The following is a 19,721-nucleotide window of genomic DNA, read 5'->3' as shown; positions in this document are numbered from 1 at the left end:
ATTGAGAGGGGAGGGGCGGCTCCTTGGGGAGAATATTCTGCAAACAAAAGATCATAATAAGTATAATGGTAATGATAATCCGAAATTTGAAAACAAGTTATGGTGCTGTTAAAACTTACCAGCTCTGTGACACCAATCGGCTGATTGTACCAACTTCTTTCAGTCGGTTCTCTCGCTTTTGTTGCACACCGCGGTAATTTGGAGTGACGGTGACTTCTATCATCATGGCGGTTCTATAGGGTAGAGGTTGAGGTTCAATAACTGTGATGATTACAATCAACTCAGTTTCCTGCCCATGGCCACTGAGTTACTCACTCCGGCTCTCGATTCACAGCATCGTTTCCTAGTATTATCATGGGTTAGATATCATGCGATCCGCCAGCTGGCCGTCCTATAAATTTCAAACCACTGTATATGATGTAATCAAGTTAAAACATATATGTATGGTATGCTATGGAGTGTCACAGCAACAAGTCTTACTCGCAGAAGGACCTGCTCTGTTGAACCGACTCCAACGTTGCGATTTCTGTCGGCCGCCCCCCCCCCCCTCATCAGGGAGTTTTCCCCGATAATAAATCGGAGATATACTGTTGTCATTGGTCGCCTCTTCAGAGTAGATCAAAATCGAGGGTGATTCTCATGAACACTTCCTCGACGTCTGTTGCATTGTGTTGGTCTTCTCCTCCAACAGATTCTTCATTATGGCATCTACAGAATGTGTTGAATCGAATGACACGAATTTAAACGAATTTGCTCAGACAAGATTAATTTTGTTACCCCTCTTCGTTTTGGTAGGGACGGATTCGGAGCTTCCAAAGCCATTCTATGTACTCCCTGCTTTCTTCTTAGTTTACTTTAAAAGGAGACAAAGCGCGCACTGCCGTCATTTAAAGGAGGCCAACGGTCCATGACTCATTCATTGTCTCGGATTTCTCTTCCGATTGCGGTGAGAAGGATCGGATACCTTGTATCCGCAAGCGATGGATCGAATGTCAGAAGTTGTGAAAATCAGCTTAGGTCCCTTCTTTCAGAGCATTCTGCATTTGTTTGGACAAGCTGGTCTCCTCAGTGCTCCATCCTTCTAGGAGACAACAGTCAGCTGGCAAACTCTCCTTTCTTCTCGACTTCCCTTACAGAAGATTGAGCTATGAAATAAGTTGAGCGTTAGAAATGTAAAACCTGATTAAAAAACAAATGAAGTTACCTTGTGTCATCAGAAGAAAAGCACTTTACGACTAGTCTCTTCTAGAGCAGGAGGAAGATGAACGCCGGTTGGTTTGGAGACGCTTTTTTTTCTCTTCGGTGGCATGTGCGCTTTCGAACCTTCGTGACGACGATTTGCGTGCGATAATTTCCAGTGCTGGGAGCGACTTGAGTTTGAGTTTTGAGTGGAAGATTGAGAACTTTGCTTAACGAACAAGGGAGGGGCACCTGTATTCCTTTCATCCTCTTCGTCTCCATGCTAGAGAACGTTCTACGTCATTCCTATTAGGACTAGGTCATGACGGACTTCTCTCTCTACCTGTTGTGTTTCGGAGCAGCTTTGTGGTTTGTGCGGGCAGCGACGGAAAGACTGCTTACAGTCCTCTCTCGAAAAAAGAAAGATCGGGGAGACCTGCGCTTTCTCAGAACTTGAATCAGTCTCGTCCGCCCCTCAGAAGTTTCGGATCGCCGTTACTATCAAAACTCTTCTTCCACTATCCGTGGGCGGGCTGGTTCCTTTCCTTTTTATCGAGTTAGCAGCTTCTTTTTCCTCGAGTCGGACACATAGTATCTTCACGAGTCACCTCTGTCCTAGTACGGAGCTGCCTCTTTCCTTGGTTCGATACTCTCCTACGTCAGCGGTGCGCATATTGCGGCAATCAATCACTTACAAAGAGTAGGTCATCCGTAGAGGTGGCGCCTCCAAAGGAAGATCGAATTCACATTTTGTGCAGCCGCAATGCTCCAAAACCAACTCTCGCCCCTGTCGATAATCCACTCGAAAAGCTAAGGTGATCGGTTTGGGTTGCTGCACATATATCTGATCATAGCGAACTGAGAGCGAATCGACATGGAGATAGAGTTCAATGTGACAAACGTCTCTTACCCGGAACACGTAAGATAACCAGGTCGAAGTTCATCTAGATACACCTGAAGCACCCGACATCTAGAGTGTGTACGCGCTTCTGCCTTGGCTCTTCAGCATAACAACAAGGGTCGTATTATAGGTACGGAAGAATCGAGGGAACAGGGGAAGAATCCCAACACTTGTGAATTTTGGAAGTGCCTCTGTGATATCCGTGCCACGATGGTTTGATCCAACTGCAACCCTCAAGGTCTGTGAAGAGGAAGACTGGGACTGCCACTGTCTCGGGAGCCTCCATTAGATTCTGCGCCGGTGAAGAAACAATCCATGATCAAATAAGTGTTAGGGTAATTCTAGTTTCGGAACAGATATTACTGGCAGAGGTTTTTTTTTCTCTTGTGTGAATGCCGGACAACTAATGCGTAATCCGACTGTGACATAGGCCGCCACCATAGCAGGAAGCAAGGATAATTCTGCGAGCTCGGGCTAGAACGTAGGAAGCTGGGTATAACCTTCGCAAATCGGCATAGCATCAAGGATTGCGATAGGGAACTACACACCTTTTTAACCATGATGGCCGAAAAGCCAGGCCAGCAGCAGTAGTAGGGGACGAATCTGAACACGCAGCTTGAAACAGATCAGAGAGCGGATATTAGGTTCCGTGCGAAAACCATCTTCTGAATGAGAAGTGTAATTGATTGTGCGTTTGTTCTCCAACAGTCGTGTGATGTCACACCCGGGCTCAAAAGAGATAACCCACATACCTCTCCGATCGATCCTCCAGGTTCTTGAACAGATAATCGGCGGAATGCTTTAAGCCTGACCTGTGGGAGATTTCTTCCCTACTTTGGTTTCCATCTCAGCCATAGCTATAGATACATGACAAGTCAGCTCCATAAAGTTCGTGTGAGTCACAGATGACCGATCTTCACTCTTATAAGCTGACTGGTGGTTTGGGAAGAACTTTGATTATGGAACATCGCCTATGGGCAGCCAGCACCCTTGCATCATTTCGTGCATATGGTATACCCGAGCTGCCCGTTTCTTGTGAAGAACATATTAGTTGTCAGGAATTGTTAGATCTCGACACGAACGGAGAAATGAGGCTACACTATTTGCAAACCATGCATCGCTGGCACGAAATGCGGGAGACTGTCCAACACCTAGTTTTGCTAACTTCTCGCCACCCAACGGTTCAACACATTATACGAGTCATTTCTGGACCACACCATTTATCCCAGAATTAATGGACGGCCATCCATAACATTCTGAAACTCTCGTGGGTCATTTCTTCTTCATTGAGCCAACGATTCTTCACAGTGTTGGCCTGCGCTGTCTTATTCATTCTGAGGTATATTGTCTTGTGCCTAAGGACACCTGGATGAAGCCTCGTATAGAAGCTCTTTCGCTGCGAAACCTGGCGTAGCCTCTTTCCCGATGAAACATAATGAATAAAGTCGTGTTTTCTGCTTAACCTCCAGAACAATTTTCTGTCCAACCGATTTTTAAGTTCCTAAACTTTAACAGTAAATCGTTCTCTGAGGGACTAAAAGGCAGTACATGAATGACGAAACCAATCCTCAGTGTAACCACTGCGCAGGCTTGCAGATAAGCAATCGCACGATCCTTTATGAGAGCACAAACAAGAAGTCTTGGGTTTCCTATTTACATCTGTGTTTGAGTCTGCTCTCAGAAATTAAGGTGCTCGTATTAACCAGTCTCAGATACGGCAACTACCTCGTTGAATCACTCTCCGCGGACCCTTCGCTGTAATCTGACATTAAATGACGAGGAGGCAGACTCGATTAACGGATAGCCCTCATAATAAGATGAGTGCACTACGTCTGGCCCGTAACTGGCATCGACAGGTGAAGATTGTGGAAAGGAAAAATGGACATGATACAGGATACACATGAAGCTAGTGTAAGAGTATAGTTCCGTAAATTTTTAGGAAAACGTATATTCTTCTCCATAATGATATTTAGTCCTATCTGCATAACAGGTGTGACGATTTTCATTACATCATGTATAAAGGAGATATGATGTTACCTATGACACCGGCATAAACATATAACGATATTACCCGAAACCTATTCATACATGTGGCGATGATATAGAATCGCCCTTGGTGTATTATTAATTGTTTTTTGTCGCAAGCAAAACAAACATTTTAAGCGGCTCGATCCTCAAAGAGAGGATATCGGAGCTCTTCTCGAGGTAATCTCAAAGATACAAACGAGGATCTGCATATAAACACAGGTATATGACCCATAAAATTGAAGAAATCACGTGTTTAAAATTGCAAAAGGATGGGAAAGAATATACCCCCATGTGAAGACGGACAGGAGCACGCCCTCCCGGGAGACTGAACAGTCGGATGGCCCTGGAGAACCTCCGAGACTCATACAGCGGGCGACATGACCAATATGTGATCTACAGTAAAACCCAACGTGAAATTAGGGTTTTGATACGGAAATTAAACAAAATAGCACAGAATAATTGGTTGAAAACATCAGTGCATATAGCCAAGGTCACAGGTTAAAGGAACTTGAGAATTTTAAAGAGAAAGGGCTTTGTGAAACAAACCTATCAAATCCGAAGTATATCTCCACAAACGAAGCTACCACGAATCCAGAAACGAAGAGAAAGGAGAAAAGCAGAAAATCTGGTCGAGCGTTGCAGAAAATACGCCCAAGAAATCAACAAAACGCCAAAGAAATCGAACGTGAACAAACCAGAAAAAAAAAACCCTAAGTCAGGGTTTTTTAATCCGACTTCGACGTGCGGGACAACTTACTGTCATCGCACACGCGAGATAGATATTCTTGCTCTCGCACCGCGAGAAACTAGTCTCGCCGCCGCGGACAACATTTACTGTCTCGCATCGCGAGACAGACTTTACTGTCTGCTGAGGCGTACGAGTCTCGTACAAGACAGTATAGTTTGTCTCGTATCCGAGACGGCAATGCATTGTTTGGCGATAATCGTGCTGTTTCAATACACATGCAATACTCCAATAGCGTACACGGCTTAAACTTTTTCTAAGCATCCACTCGACGGGAAGTTTCTGTGAGATATTACTCTTAATATTTTCTTAAGGATACCTGACGAACTCTTCAAAGGTGCACTACAAGTAATAATCTGGAAATACAGCTTCAATTCAAGATCTCAACAACGGTCTGAGCGATAAACGCCAGTGCCGGAGTAAGTATTGGCTATTTCTACCAAAGAACTGAATAGAACATAATGGATGAAGAGATAAGAGCCGAAGCCATTTACGATTCTTCTAACGATCTATCTCAACCAAAGCATTGAAGGATCGTAATAAAATTTATTATCCAAAGTATCACAGACTTTTTCTATAAAAGAATATGTTGAAATACATTTGAGGTGGTATCTTGTATGGCGTCAAAAAATGCTAATAGATATCCCAAACATAGAGAAGATACCAAATAAACACAACGTATATCATACGTCTTTGGAAATCAAGATTAGGTATGAACTGTCTGCGCAGTGAGACAGGTTTTGCGTCTCGCCAGTGTAGACAGGTTTTGCTTGTCTCGCACCAGCGAGAGCAGTGTTTTGCTGTTCTCCCAGCGAACAGACTTTGCTGTCTCGCAGCGAGTGACAGGTTTTTGCCTGTCTCGCCAGCGAGACAGGTTTTCTGTCTCGCCAAGCAAGACGCGTTTTTTCTGTCTTCGCCAGCGAGTACAGGACTATTTGTTGTCATCGCCAGCGAGGGCAGATTTGTCTGTTCTCGGCCGCGAGACAGTGTTGGAAATGGTCCAAAACTCCCTCAGATAACTGCCCTAGCACGTCGTCCATATAACTGCCAAGGGAGGTCCTGGTGGGAACATGGGTGGGCGAAAATGATCAACGTGAATAACTGCGCAAATAGCACGAGTTTGAAACGTGGAGAGGCAGTTAAAACGAGAAAACTGCAGAATATTCCATTTTCAGCACACGCATTTACTGTCTTGTCGGCCCGAGACAGTGCAACACTGTCTCGCCCAGCGAGACAGTAAACACTGTCTCGCGCCATAACGTTGTTGTTTTGTTAGTAGTTTTGCTGGCAGTTATTACCCCAGAGGCTATAAATACCCCCCTAGGGTCACTTCTGACGAGGATCGAGCATATTTTCGAGCAATCCAAAGCAGAGAGAGCAGATTTGAGTTTTCGTGTAACTCCTTGAAATTAAGCTTTGACTTGATTTTAAGAAGAACGACTATCTTACTTTGATAAGATATCGTTTCAAATTCTCACTTCGATAAACGAAGTCAGAACCAGTAAACCCCCCTTCACGATCTGTGATTCGGCGATCCACGAACCAAAGCGTTTCCGGTACAGGCAAAGTCCCACAAAAACAAGAATCGATAGACGATTTTTGTGTTAGTTTCTCAAGAGTTGTAATTTTCTAATTTTTTTCATTGTAATTCGTTGTAAACGACTAAAGTTCAATAGAATTATCAATGGAAGCAACTTTTGATGCAAACAAGAATGATCATTTATAGTAGAGACAGTCTACTCAAATGAAGCATATCACTTGATCACCCATGATAAGATAATGATGCTGATTAATAGGAAGTTCCCGAAGAAGTGCTATTCTTAGTACATTTAGGATAACCTATTTGATGCACGTAACTTGAATTATTATACATGTTGTACATTTTCATGCACATAATGTTAGCGTTGCTCACTAACGGGAAGTTCTTGGAGAATAATACGCATAATATTCTTAAGGATAACCCGACATTAATTGACTATTTAAGATGAAATTCAACCTTTGAATAGTTTTTCTTAATCATCATTAAGATGATTAAAATTCTTCCACTATGGCTCTAAGTTCCTTTAGAGATGAAGTACATTTCATTGGCTTCAATCCAATTGGAACAAATCTTCTGAATCTTTTCAAATCCATCTTGGTCATCAATATTTTATTGAGGACAAGAATCAATTGGAACAAATCTTCTGAATCTTTTCAAATCCATCTTGGTCATCAATATTTTATTGAGGACAAGAATCTTCTTTTGAGGCGAAAGATAACAAAATACAATCCATCTTGGTCATCAATATTTTATTGAGGACAAGAATCTTCTTTTGAGGCGAAAGATAACAAAATACTTTCTTTCCTTTATTTTTCGATCCTCCATTTTTTCCATTGGTCAGGATTACTTTGACAACCCTCCCATTGTGATTCTTGGACCATTCTCCCACTAAAATCTGATGATCACATCCAATCAAATTTATTCAGTAAAACTCTCATTGTATAATTATTGAACGTTCGACAGTTTATAATTTTCCACTTTAAAATCCATCACTGATCAATCAATTGACGGTGGATCCACCACATCAAAATCATTAGCCATAAGAAAAGCGAAAAGATAAGAAAGTACTTTCTTTCCTTCTTTCATGGTTAAACTCATACATCCTCCCACTGTGTCCTGGTATTTAACACTCCTACTGTTGAAGTCCTGACATAGTAGTCAATATTCTACTTTGCATTAATTGCTAATCCATAGTAATTAGCAAACCCCTTATGTCAAGTTTTTGTAAGAAAATACCATCAAAAACGTGACACTAAAACTCCCATTTTGTCCTTGTTTTTAAGGAAATCATGATTGTCAGAATCATGCTCATCGTTTCTACTACCTTTACCCTCACTTGGTCAAACTTTCAGATAGTTAGGGCCAAAGCTAAAATCCCGTCTCGATTTTTTCCATGAACGAGAGGTCCACTCAAATTGAGTGATCAAACCTTCAGATAGTTAGGTTCATCTCAAACTCCCACCTGGTCAAACCTTCAGACAGTTACGACCAAAACCAAAATTCCTTCTTGATTCCTTCCATGAACGAGAGGGCTATTTAAATTAGATAATTAAACCTTCATACAATCTAGGGTTATCCAAATTCTATCTTTCTGCTCACGTGAGTTAAAAGGTCTTTATAGGATCGAAAAGTTGATGATTGAATTCATTGTTTTAAGAAATGGTTCTATCACTTAGTAAGAACCTTTTACAATCACTCACTCTCGATTACAGAGGAAGAGAAGGTTGATCCGACTTCTCTTTTGTTCAAAAGTGGGTTCTTGGTGGTGAAAGGATGCTTCTCTCGATACTCAAGCCGAGATTGCTTCTCATTGATGATCAGATTAAGATCACAAAAGCTTCTGATGGTGGCTTAGATCACAAGAACGCAGACACTGATCTCTCTTCACGTGATAGCTAAAAATCCTCCAAAAAGTCCTCTCTTCATAGCCGCTCATGGCTATTTATAAAGTTCGTAGCACGTAACTAACATGCTAGAATTGTGGGTAGAGAGCGTAACTGCCTCCTCCAATTCAGCCTACGTTGGTTGGGTGTAACGTGCTCCTGAAGTTTAGCCCAGTGGCTAACTAAGTCTTCAGATCCGTTACAGCTGGATCTTCTATGGACGACGAGCCTCGCTGCATGACGAGGTTCGTCAGATTGGACAAGCCTTAATATACAGCGAGCTTTGTCTTATGAGTCAAGCTTTGCAGTATAGCGAGCTTCTTCTGGCGAACTTTGTCTTCAATGACTTCGTCTGACGAACTTCGTCTTCACTAACGAACTTTATCTTCGATAGCTGAGTCCAACTGCATAGCAAGTCTTATGAATTTCCTTTTGATGAGCCTCGTCTTCACCGACGAGCTTTAAGTCTGATGATGAGCTTCAAACCTCATTTCCAATGACGAGCTTTGTCTTTGATGTCAAGTCTTGCTGCGTGGCGAGCCTCGTTTTTGATATGGATCCTCGTTGGGTGGCGAGTCTCATCTTTGATTGAGACAAGGTTCATCCCCATGACGACCTTCATCATATCTTGAAGTTTGGTATTTTTTTAATGCTTACAGTCTTTTCTGAGTTAATGCCACATGACATGACTCAAATTTGATTCTTGGACTGGAGATCCCACTCTGAGTTTCCCTTTCAAGATTCTCGGAGTGGAGATCCCACTTTGAGTTTCTTTCCAGATTCTTTGATACACGTGCATCTAGAATCTTTTGACTCTAAGTTCACATGAACAAAGAGTCACTTTTGAAGTGAAAGATAAAAAAATACTTTCTTTCTCTTCAGTACAGGTTCATCTCTGCCCCAAGAGGAGGCACAACAGGGTTCGTCTCTGCCCTAAGAGGAGACACAACATGGTTCGTCTTTGCCCCAAGAGAATACACAAAAGTCTACACGTGTAGCTAGTTATTGTTACTGACTTAGCGACATCTAAATCTATGCCTTTCATGCATAGGGGACTTTATCTCGATCCCTTATTAGAGATAAGCCTACATCTAACATATGTTGCCGGATAGTCTATTCCCATAATAATGACGAAGTCTACGTATTCAACATGTAGCACTTAAATCTATGCCCTTCATGCATAGGGGACTTTATCTCGATCCTTTATTAGAGATAAACCTACGTCTAACACATGTTGATGGGTAGTCTATTCCCGTAAAAATGACGAAGACTATGTATTCAATAACGTAGCACCTAAATCTATGCCTATCATGCATAGGGAATTTATCTCGACCCCTTATTAGAGATAAATCTATATCTAACACATGTAGCCAGGTAGTCTATTCCCGTAAAAATAACGAACTATACATATTCAATATCGTAGCACCTAAATCTATGCCTTTCATGCATAGGGGACTTTTTCTCGATCCCTTATTAAAGATAAGTCTACGTCTAACACATATTGCCAGGTAGTCTATTCCTGTAATAATGACGAAGTCTACGTATTCAATATCGTAGCACCTAAATCTATGCCTTTCATGCATAGGGGACTTTATCTCGATCCCTTATTAGAGATAAGTTTACGTCTAACACACATAGTCGGGTAGTCTATTCCTGTAAGAATGATGAAATCTACGTATTCAATATCGTAGCACCTAAATCTATGTCTTTCATGCATATGAGACTTTATATCGAACCCTTATCGAAGATAAGTCTACGTCTAACACACGTAGTTGGGTAGTCTATTCCCGTAAGAATGGCAAAGCTTATGTATTCGATATCATAGCATCAAGTCTAAGAAAAATTATTCTTTTAGCACAACGTTACATGTGGAATAGACTTAGACAATCTGCATGCTAGCCCAACTCAAACGGTAGTTGGTAAAGGCTCATCAAATCCGTTGATGGCTAAGAGTTTGCCTAAAATCCTAAAAATATTATGTTTATTTATTCCAAACAGAATAAGTAATCATAATAGAGTGTAAACGATAAAAAAGTTCATTTTATTTATAAAATGAAAGCAAAAGATACAAAAAGGGGTGTTGCCATTCTACGGATAGTTTGCAACTACAGATTTGTGCTTTCAATTTGGAGAGTTTTTCTTCGTAAGCTCGTTCAAGCTCCACCTTCAAATCGGCTTTCAGTGAGTCCTCAGTGGTGGTCAAGGCCTTAGCGGCCTCTCGTTCCATTTCAACCAGCTTCTCTCTCTGAGGCTTCAGCTTCTCGAGCATCGTCGTGCGAGCTCTCTCCATGCTGGTCAAGTCGCTTTCTAGGATGAGATGAGTATCCTTAGCATATTCTAGGGCTTTCTCAAGGCGGGCTATTTCTTCACAGCTTGATTCTAGAGATCGGAGCAGGACTGTTTTAGTCCTTGCCTTCTTGGCAAGAACTACTTCTAGTTGCATCACACTGCTCCATAGCTTTTTGAGCTCAAGCCCAACGGAAGTCTATGTATCATGCCATGCCTTCAGCCTCAATTCCATATGAGCAGCTACATATGAGGAAGCACAAGCAGTACAAAGTTCCTTCAGCTCCTAGAGTTCCTGCTCTAGATGACCCAAGTCTGATACTATAGAATCGGCCAAGTCATGATGCGGCATAATTATGTACTAAAATTGTAAGTGCACAATTGATCAAGTTATAGTATAAAAAGTTATCGATCCCACGAGGAAGGTAATTTTAAAATTGTAAGTGCACAATTGATCAAGTTATAGTATAAAAAGTTATCGATCCCACGAGGAAGGTAATTTTAAGAGATATAAAAAGTTATCGATCCCACGAGGAAGGTAATTTTAAGAGATTATTAGAATTGGTTCTTATGTTTTGTGTGTGACAAAAATAGGATTAAATAGTAAGTGTGATTATGGAGAGAGATATGATGAGTGATTAATTTGAATATATGCAAGTGACAATAAATTGAATTTTAGACAAGAGAAGAAAGAATCAAAGAATAAAATAAAAAGCAAGAATAAAAAGAGAAAAATCAAAAAAACAAAAGATGGAGGATTCAATTAAAGATATGAGTGATCTAGAATTGAATCCACTAGTTAATCTCAATTATAAAATACAATCTATTCTCTTTTTATCATGTTTTAACTTAGATTTATTAAGCATAGACTATCAAACCATTTAAAGAAAGTATAACCTATCAAATTATCATCTAAGTCAAAATAAAAATCATGATAAGAATAACAACAAGATAATAATCCTATAATTCATAAGTATAACCTATCAAATCACTCAAGATAAGCATAGATTATCAAATTCTTCTTCTATTAATTAGTTCTCTAGTTGATTATCCTACATGATCATTTTAAGTGTAAGAGAATAATTTGTATAACATAAAAGAAATTAGACTAGTTTCATACAATTCTAATATTACTACAAGAATTAATTTCACATCTTAAGAAATAAAAGCAAGAAGAAAAAGAAATAATTACAAAAAGAAAAAGAAAAATCTAAACTATGAACAAGAAATAAATCTAACTACAAAGAATTAAAATCTAAACTACAAAATAAATTACAAAAATTAAATGCAAGAAAATAAATCTACTCTATAAATTAAAGTGTAAAAAGAAATAAAAAGATAAGAAAATAAATCTACACTACAAGCATGAATGTAAATCTAACTAATAAGCAATAATAAAGAAATTACTAAAAAGAAATAAAAGAGAAAAATAAAAAAAAATACAAACCTTCAAATTGCTCTTCATCTCCATCCTCATCATTCAACAAAGAGGAGAAAAGAAAATTTTAAAGTGGAGAAAATTTCTTTTATTAATTGTAACAAAAGTTACAAATTTGGAAGGTCTTCTTAATTAAGAGTAACTCTCCTCTCCAAATGAAGTTACAAAATTTTTCACTCCCCTTAACTCCTCACTCTCTACCCCTAATTATAGTAAATATTAGTGAATAAGAGCCATTAGATTAAAATTTTATCCAAAACAAGCAAATTTCAGCCACTAATCTGTAACAAACCGCCGGAGGTATCGATACCAGCATCGATAAGGGTATCGATGCCAGCATCGATAAGGGTATCGATGCCAGCATCGATAAGGGTATCGATGCCAGCATCGATACAGGTGTCGATGCTGGCATCGATGCCCAGTGCTCTCCTATTGCTATCCGAACTTTTTCTCTTGTTCTTGGACTTGGGCTTTTGGGCTTTGTCATTTCTTCTTCTTTTTAGCTTTGGACTTTTGGATAAATTGGCAATTGGATTTTCCAATGGGCTTCTTGATTTCTCTTTTGCTTTATTTCTTTATTTATTCAAGGGCCTTTGTTGAGAGATGGGATTTTTGGGATTTATTCTTTATTAACCTGCATTTAAAGATAAAAATAATTATTAGTGGTATATTTATTCATATAAAATAGATAATAATGGTATAAAATTATAATAAAAATGTGATTATCAAATATCCCCACGTCTAAACTTTTGCTAGTCCTCTAGCAAAGAAAGAGAAAAGAAAATCTAACTCACTTTCGTAGGAATCGCGGTTATATTTAGCTCATACAACAAGCCTTTAAACCCCTAGGTTACCCTAGAGGACGAGTTATAGTCTCGTGAGGGTTTGTAGTGAATATGCCCACAAAATTCGATCAACTTGCCAAGTTAAATAAGTCAGTAAATAACTAATTTTCTTTGATATATTTAGACATTCTAATTGAAGCTAGTTAATAATCAAGAAAATGTTTTTATATATAACTCTAATGTAAATCTCTTAGAAAATCTTTTTCATTATAGCAATACAAAACCAAGTCAAATCTTAGAGATTTAATTTAAAAGTTTTGAAAATAACATGCTAACTCTTTGTTTTAAATAACTTTTAAGTCTCTTGATCAAAAATTGTTTTTCAATACCATATATACAAAATAACAATATATATTATATATATATATATATATATATATATATTTCACTCTTTAATTCTTGGTGATTTTTTTTCTATTTAATTGGGCTTTCTAAGTGACTATTTAACGAGTTTTGGGCCAATGAATCTCAACCCAATTGGGCTTAGGTCATTATGTATAGAGATACTCATTGGGCTTAATTACTCAGTCAACTTAGACTTTATAAGATAGAATCACCTTGATTTTAAGAGTTTATTTTTTTTCCTTTTTGGTGCCCATTTTCCGCACTCTTCTTTTATAAGGTTAGTTTTTTAATATATATATATATGTGTGTAAGTATATATATAGTCTGAAAAAAATGTATAAATCAAGATAACTTGAAAAAAATATTTTCAACTCTAACTTAAGCATGCAAAAATTTTATTATTTTTAATTAAAAGTCTAAGGTAAGGCTTAAGTAAAGTATACTACTAAAAAATTCATTATTTTTAATTAAAAGTCTAAGTCAAGGCTTAAGTAAAGTATACTACTTGAAAAATCATTTCTTAAGAAATTTATTTGGAGTTATCATAAAAGGTGAACTTGAGTATATCACTAACTAGGAATTAGAAAATTTAAAATCTATCAATTAGATCAATTATTACTTAACTCTATTAATTTGGCAAGTGACAATATTTTTTTATTTTTTTATTTTTTTAAACAAAAATTATGTCAAAAATGCAACAAAAGGATAAAATAAAGAAGAAAATATGTACTTCTCACCCCCACATCTAAATTTTGCATTGTCCTTAATGCAAATTCGCTGATGCACAAAGTAAAGCAGATAAGAATTAAAGAACTTACATTTGTTCTGTTAACCTAGAACAATGATGATAAGGATCTGCAATTACTGTTAGTATGAGGATGAAGAAATCAAATAAGAGAGAAAAATTATAATTATTTTAAAAAAAAAAATCATTTTTTTTGTTTTAAATTTTTTATATATTTTTTTATAGATAATGAGGTTCATGAAGAACCAACACATCTTCCTCTCCGAGCGTAGAAAATTCTAAAAATGGTTTTAGACGTTGACCATTTATTTTAAAAATGTTACCATTTTTAGGATTTTCTATCTCGACAGCCCCATGCGAAAAAACTTGTTTGACAAAATATGGACCTGTCCATCTTGATCTTAATTTTCCAGAAAAAAGATGTAACTTTAAATTATACAATAAAACTTTCTGTCCTAGAGAAAAAAATTTCGTAAAATTGATTTGTCATGAAAAATCTTGGTTTTCTCTTTATAAAATTTTGAGTTTATGTATGCATCATTTCGAATTTCTTCCAACTCATTTATTTAGAGCAATCTGTTTTTACCTGCTGAGTCTGAGTCAAAATTTAACTATTTTATTGCCCACATTGCTCGATGCTCCAACTCTACTAGTAGGTGGCAAGCTTTCCCAAACACCAGTATGTATGATGACATCCCTAAATTAGCCTTGAAAGCTGTTCTATATGCCCACAGAGTATCACATAATTTTACAGACCAATCTTTTCTGTTATGATTAACTGTTTTTTAAGATTTTTTTGATCTACCTGTTTGTGACCTCTACTTGACCACTGGTTTGAGGGTGATAAGGAGTTAACAATTTGTGCGTGATTGAATATTTCCTCATCAAAGCCTCAAAAAAACGGTTACAGAAGTGTGTACCGTTATCACTAATGATCGCTCGAGACACTCCAAACCGTGCAAAGACATTCTCCTTCAAAAAGCTGACAACAACCTTGTTGTCATTAGTTTTGCAAGCTACCGCCTCAACCCATTTTGACATGTATTCGACAGCTACTAGAATGTAAACATTTCCAAATGAATTTGGAAATGGTCACTTGAAATCGATACCCCACAGATCAAAAAGTTTAACAGATAAGATGGGTTGTAAGGGCATCAAATTTCTTCTAGTGACTTTCCCTAAAAGCTGACAGCGGTTACAGGTTTTACAAAACTCGTATGAATTCTTAAAAAGAGTGGGCCAATATAGCCCACATTGGAGAATTTTTTTAGCTGTTTTTTTTGGGCCAAAGTGACCCCCACATGCTTGCTCATGACAAAAGGATAGAACACTCCTAGTTTCTTCAGTAGGAACACACCTCCTAAAGATCTGATCTGGATAGTATTTAAACAGATATGGATCATCCCAGTAAAAGTATTTTACTTGGGAGAGAAAACGGGATCTATCCTGTTTGGACCAATGAGAAGGGATCCGGTTCATGACTATGTAGTTCACAATGTCAGCGAACCATGAAACATATTGGATTTGTAGGAGTTGTTCATCAGGGAAATGCTCATTGATCAGAACGGTTGATGTTGGTGCATTCGGGAGTCGAGAGAGGTGATCTGCTACGGGGTTCTCTGTTCCTCTTCTGTCAAGAATTTAAATGCCAAACTCTTGAAGTAGGAGAATCCATCTAATGAACTGTGCTTTGGCATCCTTTTTGGTCAAAAGATACTTTAGTGCGACATGATCTGTGAAAACTTTGGTTAAGGAGCCGATGAGGTAGGATCTGAATTTTTCTAAGGCAAAGACTACAGCTAAAAACTCTTTTTCTGTGACAAAGTAATTTTGTTGGGCATCGTTCAGAGTCCTACTGTCGTAGTAGATTACATGCGGTTTTCCATCAAACCGTTATCCTAAAACAGCATCAATCGCAGAATCAGATGCATCACACATCAGTTCAAAGGGTAAGGTCCAGTCCAATGCATGAATGATAGGAGCTGTGGTTAGCTCCTTTTTCAGATATTCAAAAGCTTTGAGGCAGTTGGGAGAGAAGAAAAATGATGTATCCTTGTCTAAGAGATTGGTCAAGGGTCTAGTAATTTTGCTAAAATCCTTGATGAAACGTCGGTAAAAACCAGCATGACCAAGAAACGATCTGACATCTTTGACAGTTTTGGGAGGAGGGAGATTGGAAATGAGATCTACCTTAGCTTTGTCCACTTTGATTCCCCTATTGGAAACTACATGTCCTAAGACTATGCCTTGTTTGACCATGAAATGACATTTCTCCCAATTGAGAGTCAGATTTTTCTCCCTACACCGTTCTAGGACCAGTTTAAGATGATGCAAACATTAGGAAAATGTGTCACCAAAAATGGAAAAGTCGTCCATAAAAATTTCAAGGAATCTCTCTACCATATCAGAAAAAATACCGATCATGCAGCGTTGGAATGTAGCTGGTGTGTTGCACAGGCCAAAAGGCATGCGTCGGTATGCAAATGTTCTATACGGGCAAGTGAGGGTGGCTTTTTCTTGATCTTCGGGAGCGATAGGGATTTGATTGTAACCTGAATATCCATCCAGGAAACAATAGAACTCATGTCCTGCTAAGCGCTCTAACATTTGGTTGATGAATGGAAGAGGGAAGTGATCTTTTCGAGTGGCTAAGTTAAGTTTTTGGTAGTCAATGCAAGCTCGCCATCCAGTTTGGATTCGAGTGGGAATCAGCTCATTAGCCTTATTTCAGATCACGGTGATCCCAGATTTCTTTGGAACAACTTGAACCGGACTCACCCATGAACTATCAGAAATAGGATAAATGATCTCATGATCGAGATATTTCAGAATGTCTTTCCTAACAGCTTTTTTCATCACTGGGTTTAACCTACGTTGAGGATCTCTAGTAGGTTTGGCGTCATCTATCAAATGGATTCGGTGTTGAACAATGGTTGGACTAATCCCTTTGATATCAGCCATGGTCCATCCAATGGCTTCCCTATTCTCTCTTAAAACATCTAAGAGAGCTTCCTTTTGACCGGTAGTCAAGTCAGAAGAAATGATAACTGATAAAGACTCATTCTCCCCTAAGTAGGCATATTCTAGATTTTCAGGTAGAGGTTTGAGCTCTAACTTAGGGGGTTCCTCCACAGATGGGTGAAGCTAGACTCAGGGTTCTATCTCCAAAGGTTCCCGTTGCCAGCCAACAGCAGAAACATGATTGACCAACGGATCTAACTCTAGTTCATTATCAGAAGACTCCACAAACATTAAGTCAGATGCACTTGAATCTAACTCACACTCTCCCTCTTGTTGCCCATTAAGTCAGATGCACTTGAATCTAACTCACACTCTCCCTCTTGTTGCTCACTGGATATTCCCTGAATAAAATTCACTTCCATGGGTTGATCAGATGGATCACTAGGCTGTCTCCCTAAGTTGAAAATATTAAGGTCAATAGTCATATTCCCAAAAGATAGTTTTATTTGACGGTTCTACAATTGATCAAAGCATTTGAGATGGCTAAGAATGGTCTTCCTAGAATGACGGGGATTTAACTTTTGAGATTGGAAACGGGTTACGTTTCCAAGACAATAAAATCAACAGGAAAAATGAACTCTCCAACCTTGATCAGAACATCCTCTACCTCTCATTTGGGAATTTTCATGGATCTATCAGCTAATTGTAGAGTGCATCTTGTCGGTTTAAGTTCTCCTACACCTAACTGTTGATAGACTGAATAAGGAAGGAGGTTGACACTGGCTCCTAAGTTTAGAAGTGCCTTATCAATGTGAGTGTTACCTATGACGCATGGAATTGTAGGACAACCAGGGTCCTTATATTTTAACGGCATAAGTTTCGAAAAAATTTCACCGAGGTTGGCAGCTAAGAAGACTTTCTTGGGGACATTGGTGGTTCTTTTCTTAGTGCATAAGTCCTTCAAGAACTTTGCATAAGAGGGGATTTGTTCGATTGCATCTAGGAGAGGGATGTTGATCTTAACCTGTTTAAATGTTTCTAGGATTTTCTCAACATACGGGGAGTTTTTCCTAGGTTTGAGTCTATCTGGAAAGGGGGCAACGGGCCTATACCTATCTAGATCAGGCTCAATCTTATGTTCAGTATTTTGGTCATCGGAAGGAATGTGTTGGATGGGAGAAGGGGTTTGATCCGGTGGCATTCTAACTTGGTTATCTATCTGTTTTCCTGATCTCAAAGTGTGAACTGCATTCACATGGGCTGGTTAGGATGAACTGGATCCATTGTCTTTAGGGTTTGCAACAGGTTGACTTAGGAATTTTCCTTTCTCTCTTTCGCTCACGGCAGTGGCTAGTTGCCCAAGTTGGGTTTCTAACCGGGCTATGGCTTGAGTGTTCGAGTTGAGCACTTGGCCGGTTTTTTGCATGAAGGAATTTAGAGTGGTGGATGACTGGGTCAACATGTTGGTAGTTTGTGTAGAAGCTTTGATCATAGCTTCTAAACCCTTTTCTAAGACACTCAAACGTTTGTCATGATCAGAATTTGAAAGATTTGTAGGCTGGTGAGGATGAGGATGTTGGGTTGAAAAAACTGGGTTAGCTTGTTAAAATTTGTTTGGTGCATTGAATGAAAGTGTATTTCCCCTAGGGAATTGTGGGTTCGACGCGGGAATGAAGTTTTGATTTCCGGAAGAATTTCCTTGGTTCCAAGCAAAGTTAGGATGATTTCTCCAACCTGGATTATAGATTGGAGAAAATGGATCATTTTTAGGACGCTGAAATGCAGTGTTCATCTATTCTAATGCATTGTTGTTTCCTAGGAGAGGACATTCCTCTGAAACGTGGGTAGGAGACTGACAATTATGATAACACGGGGCAGAAACATGATTGATTTGAGCTGGAGCTCGTTCCTTAACTTCCAAAGCTTCTAACCTCCGCAAAATTATTGTCATCTTTGCTTCAGAAGCAATGTTTGACTCCAAGAAAAGACCACTAGACTTAGATTAGGGAACTGATGAAACACTGTCATCACAGTATTCCCATTGCATTGTTTTCTCGGATAAACTCTCTAGAAATTCCCAAGCTTCGTCGGTGTTTTTCCTCATAAAATCTCCCTGACACATCAATTCTAAAGATGTTTTTGAAGAAGAGTCCAATCCTTCATATATGACTTAGCATAATCGTCATTTCTCTAGACCATGATGAGGACATTGGATTAGAAGATCTTTGAATCGGTCAAAATATTTCCAGAATGGCTCTCTCGGGATAATTTTGAAGTTTTGAATGATGTTCCTAAGCTTTACCGTTTTATGAATAGGGGAATTTTTTTAAGAAAAACGGTGACAAATTCATCCTAAGTTGAGATGAAATTTGTCGGTAAGCTGTACAGCCATTTTTTAGCTTTGTCCTTAAGAACAAATGGAATAAATCTAAGCTTAATCGCATCTTCGGTTAATTATCTTATTTTAATCATAATACATACTTCCTCAAATTCCGAGATAAAAATATATGCATCTTCTGTTTTATTTCTAAGGAATTTGGGAAGCATGTTTATATAATGCAGTCTAAGCTCGAAATTTGCTCCATTTGCTTCGGGGAGCCTTATGCAAGATGGAATTATATTTCTGGTGGGGTAACACATATCCTGGAGAACGGATTGATTTGCTATTTCTTGGATTGGTTCAATACGGATTAAACGATGAGAATTATCCCTAACCCAAGTTTGCATACACCAAAATAACTTTTTTTTAAGGAAAGAAAGAAAATTAGTTTTTTTTTATGAGAAAAAAAAGAAAAAATCCTAACTAAAACAAATCAAAGCAATCA

The 19,721-nt window shown here is 38.5% G+C and overlaps 1 protein-coding gene across 1 annotated transcript in view; it reads right to left on the bottom strand.

Moving 5' to 3' along the window:
- LOC109823509 overlaps nucleotides 1–10,719 on the bottom strand; it is a 20,061-nt gene extending 9,342 nt beyond the window's left edge. Inside the window, exon 1 of the mRNA XM_020389788.1 lies at nucleotides 10,386–10,719. Coding sequence (XP_020245377.1) covers nucleotides 10,386–10,719 — 334 coding nt within the window. The remainder of the gene's footprint in view (nucleotides 1–10,385) is intronic.

This window comes from Asparagus officinalis, chromosome 9 (genome assembly GCF_001876935.1).
Source record: "Asparagus officinalis chromosome 9, Aspof.V1, whole genome shotgun sequence".
NCBI lineage: Eukaryota > Viridiplantae > Streptophyta > Magnoliopsida > Asparagales > Asparagaceae > Asparagus > Asparagus officinalis.
Note: the sequence above shows the minus strand (reverse complement) of the source record. Positions and strands in the feature narration are given on the sequence as shown.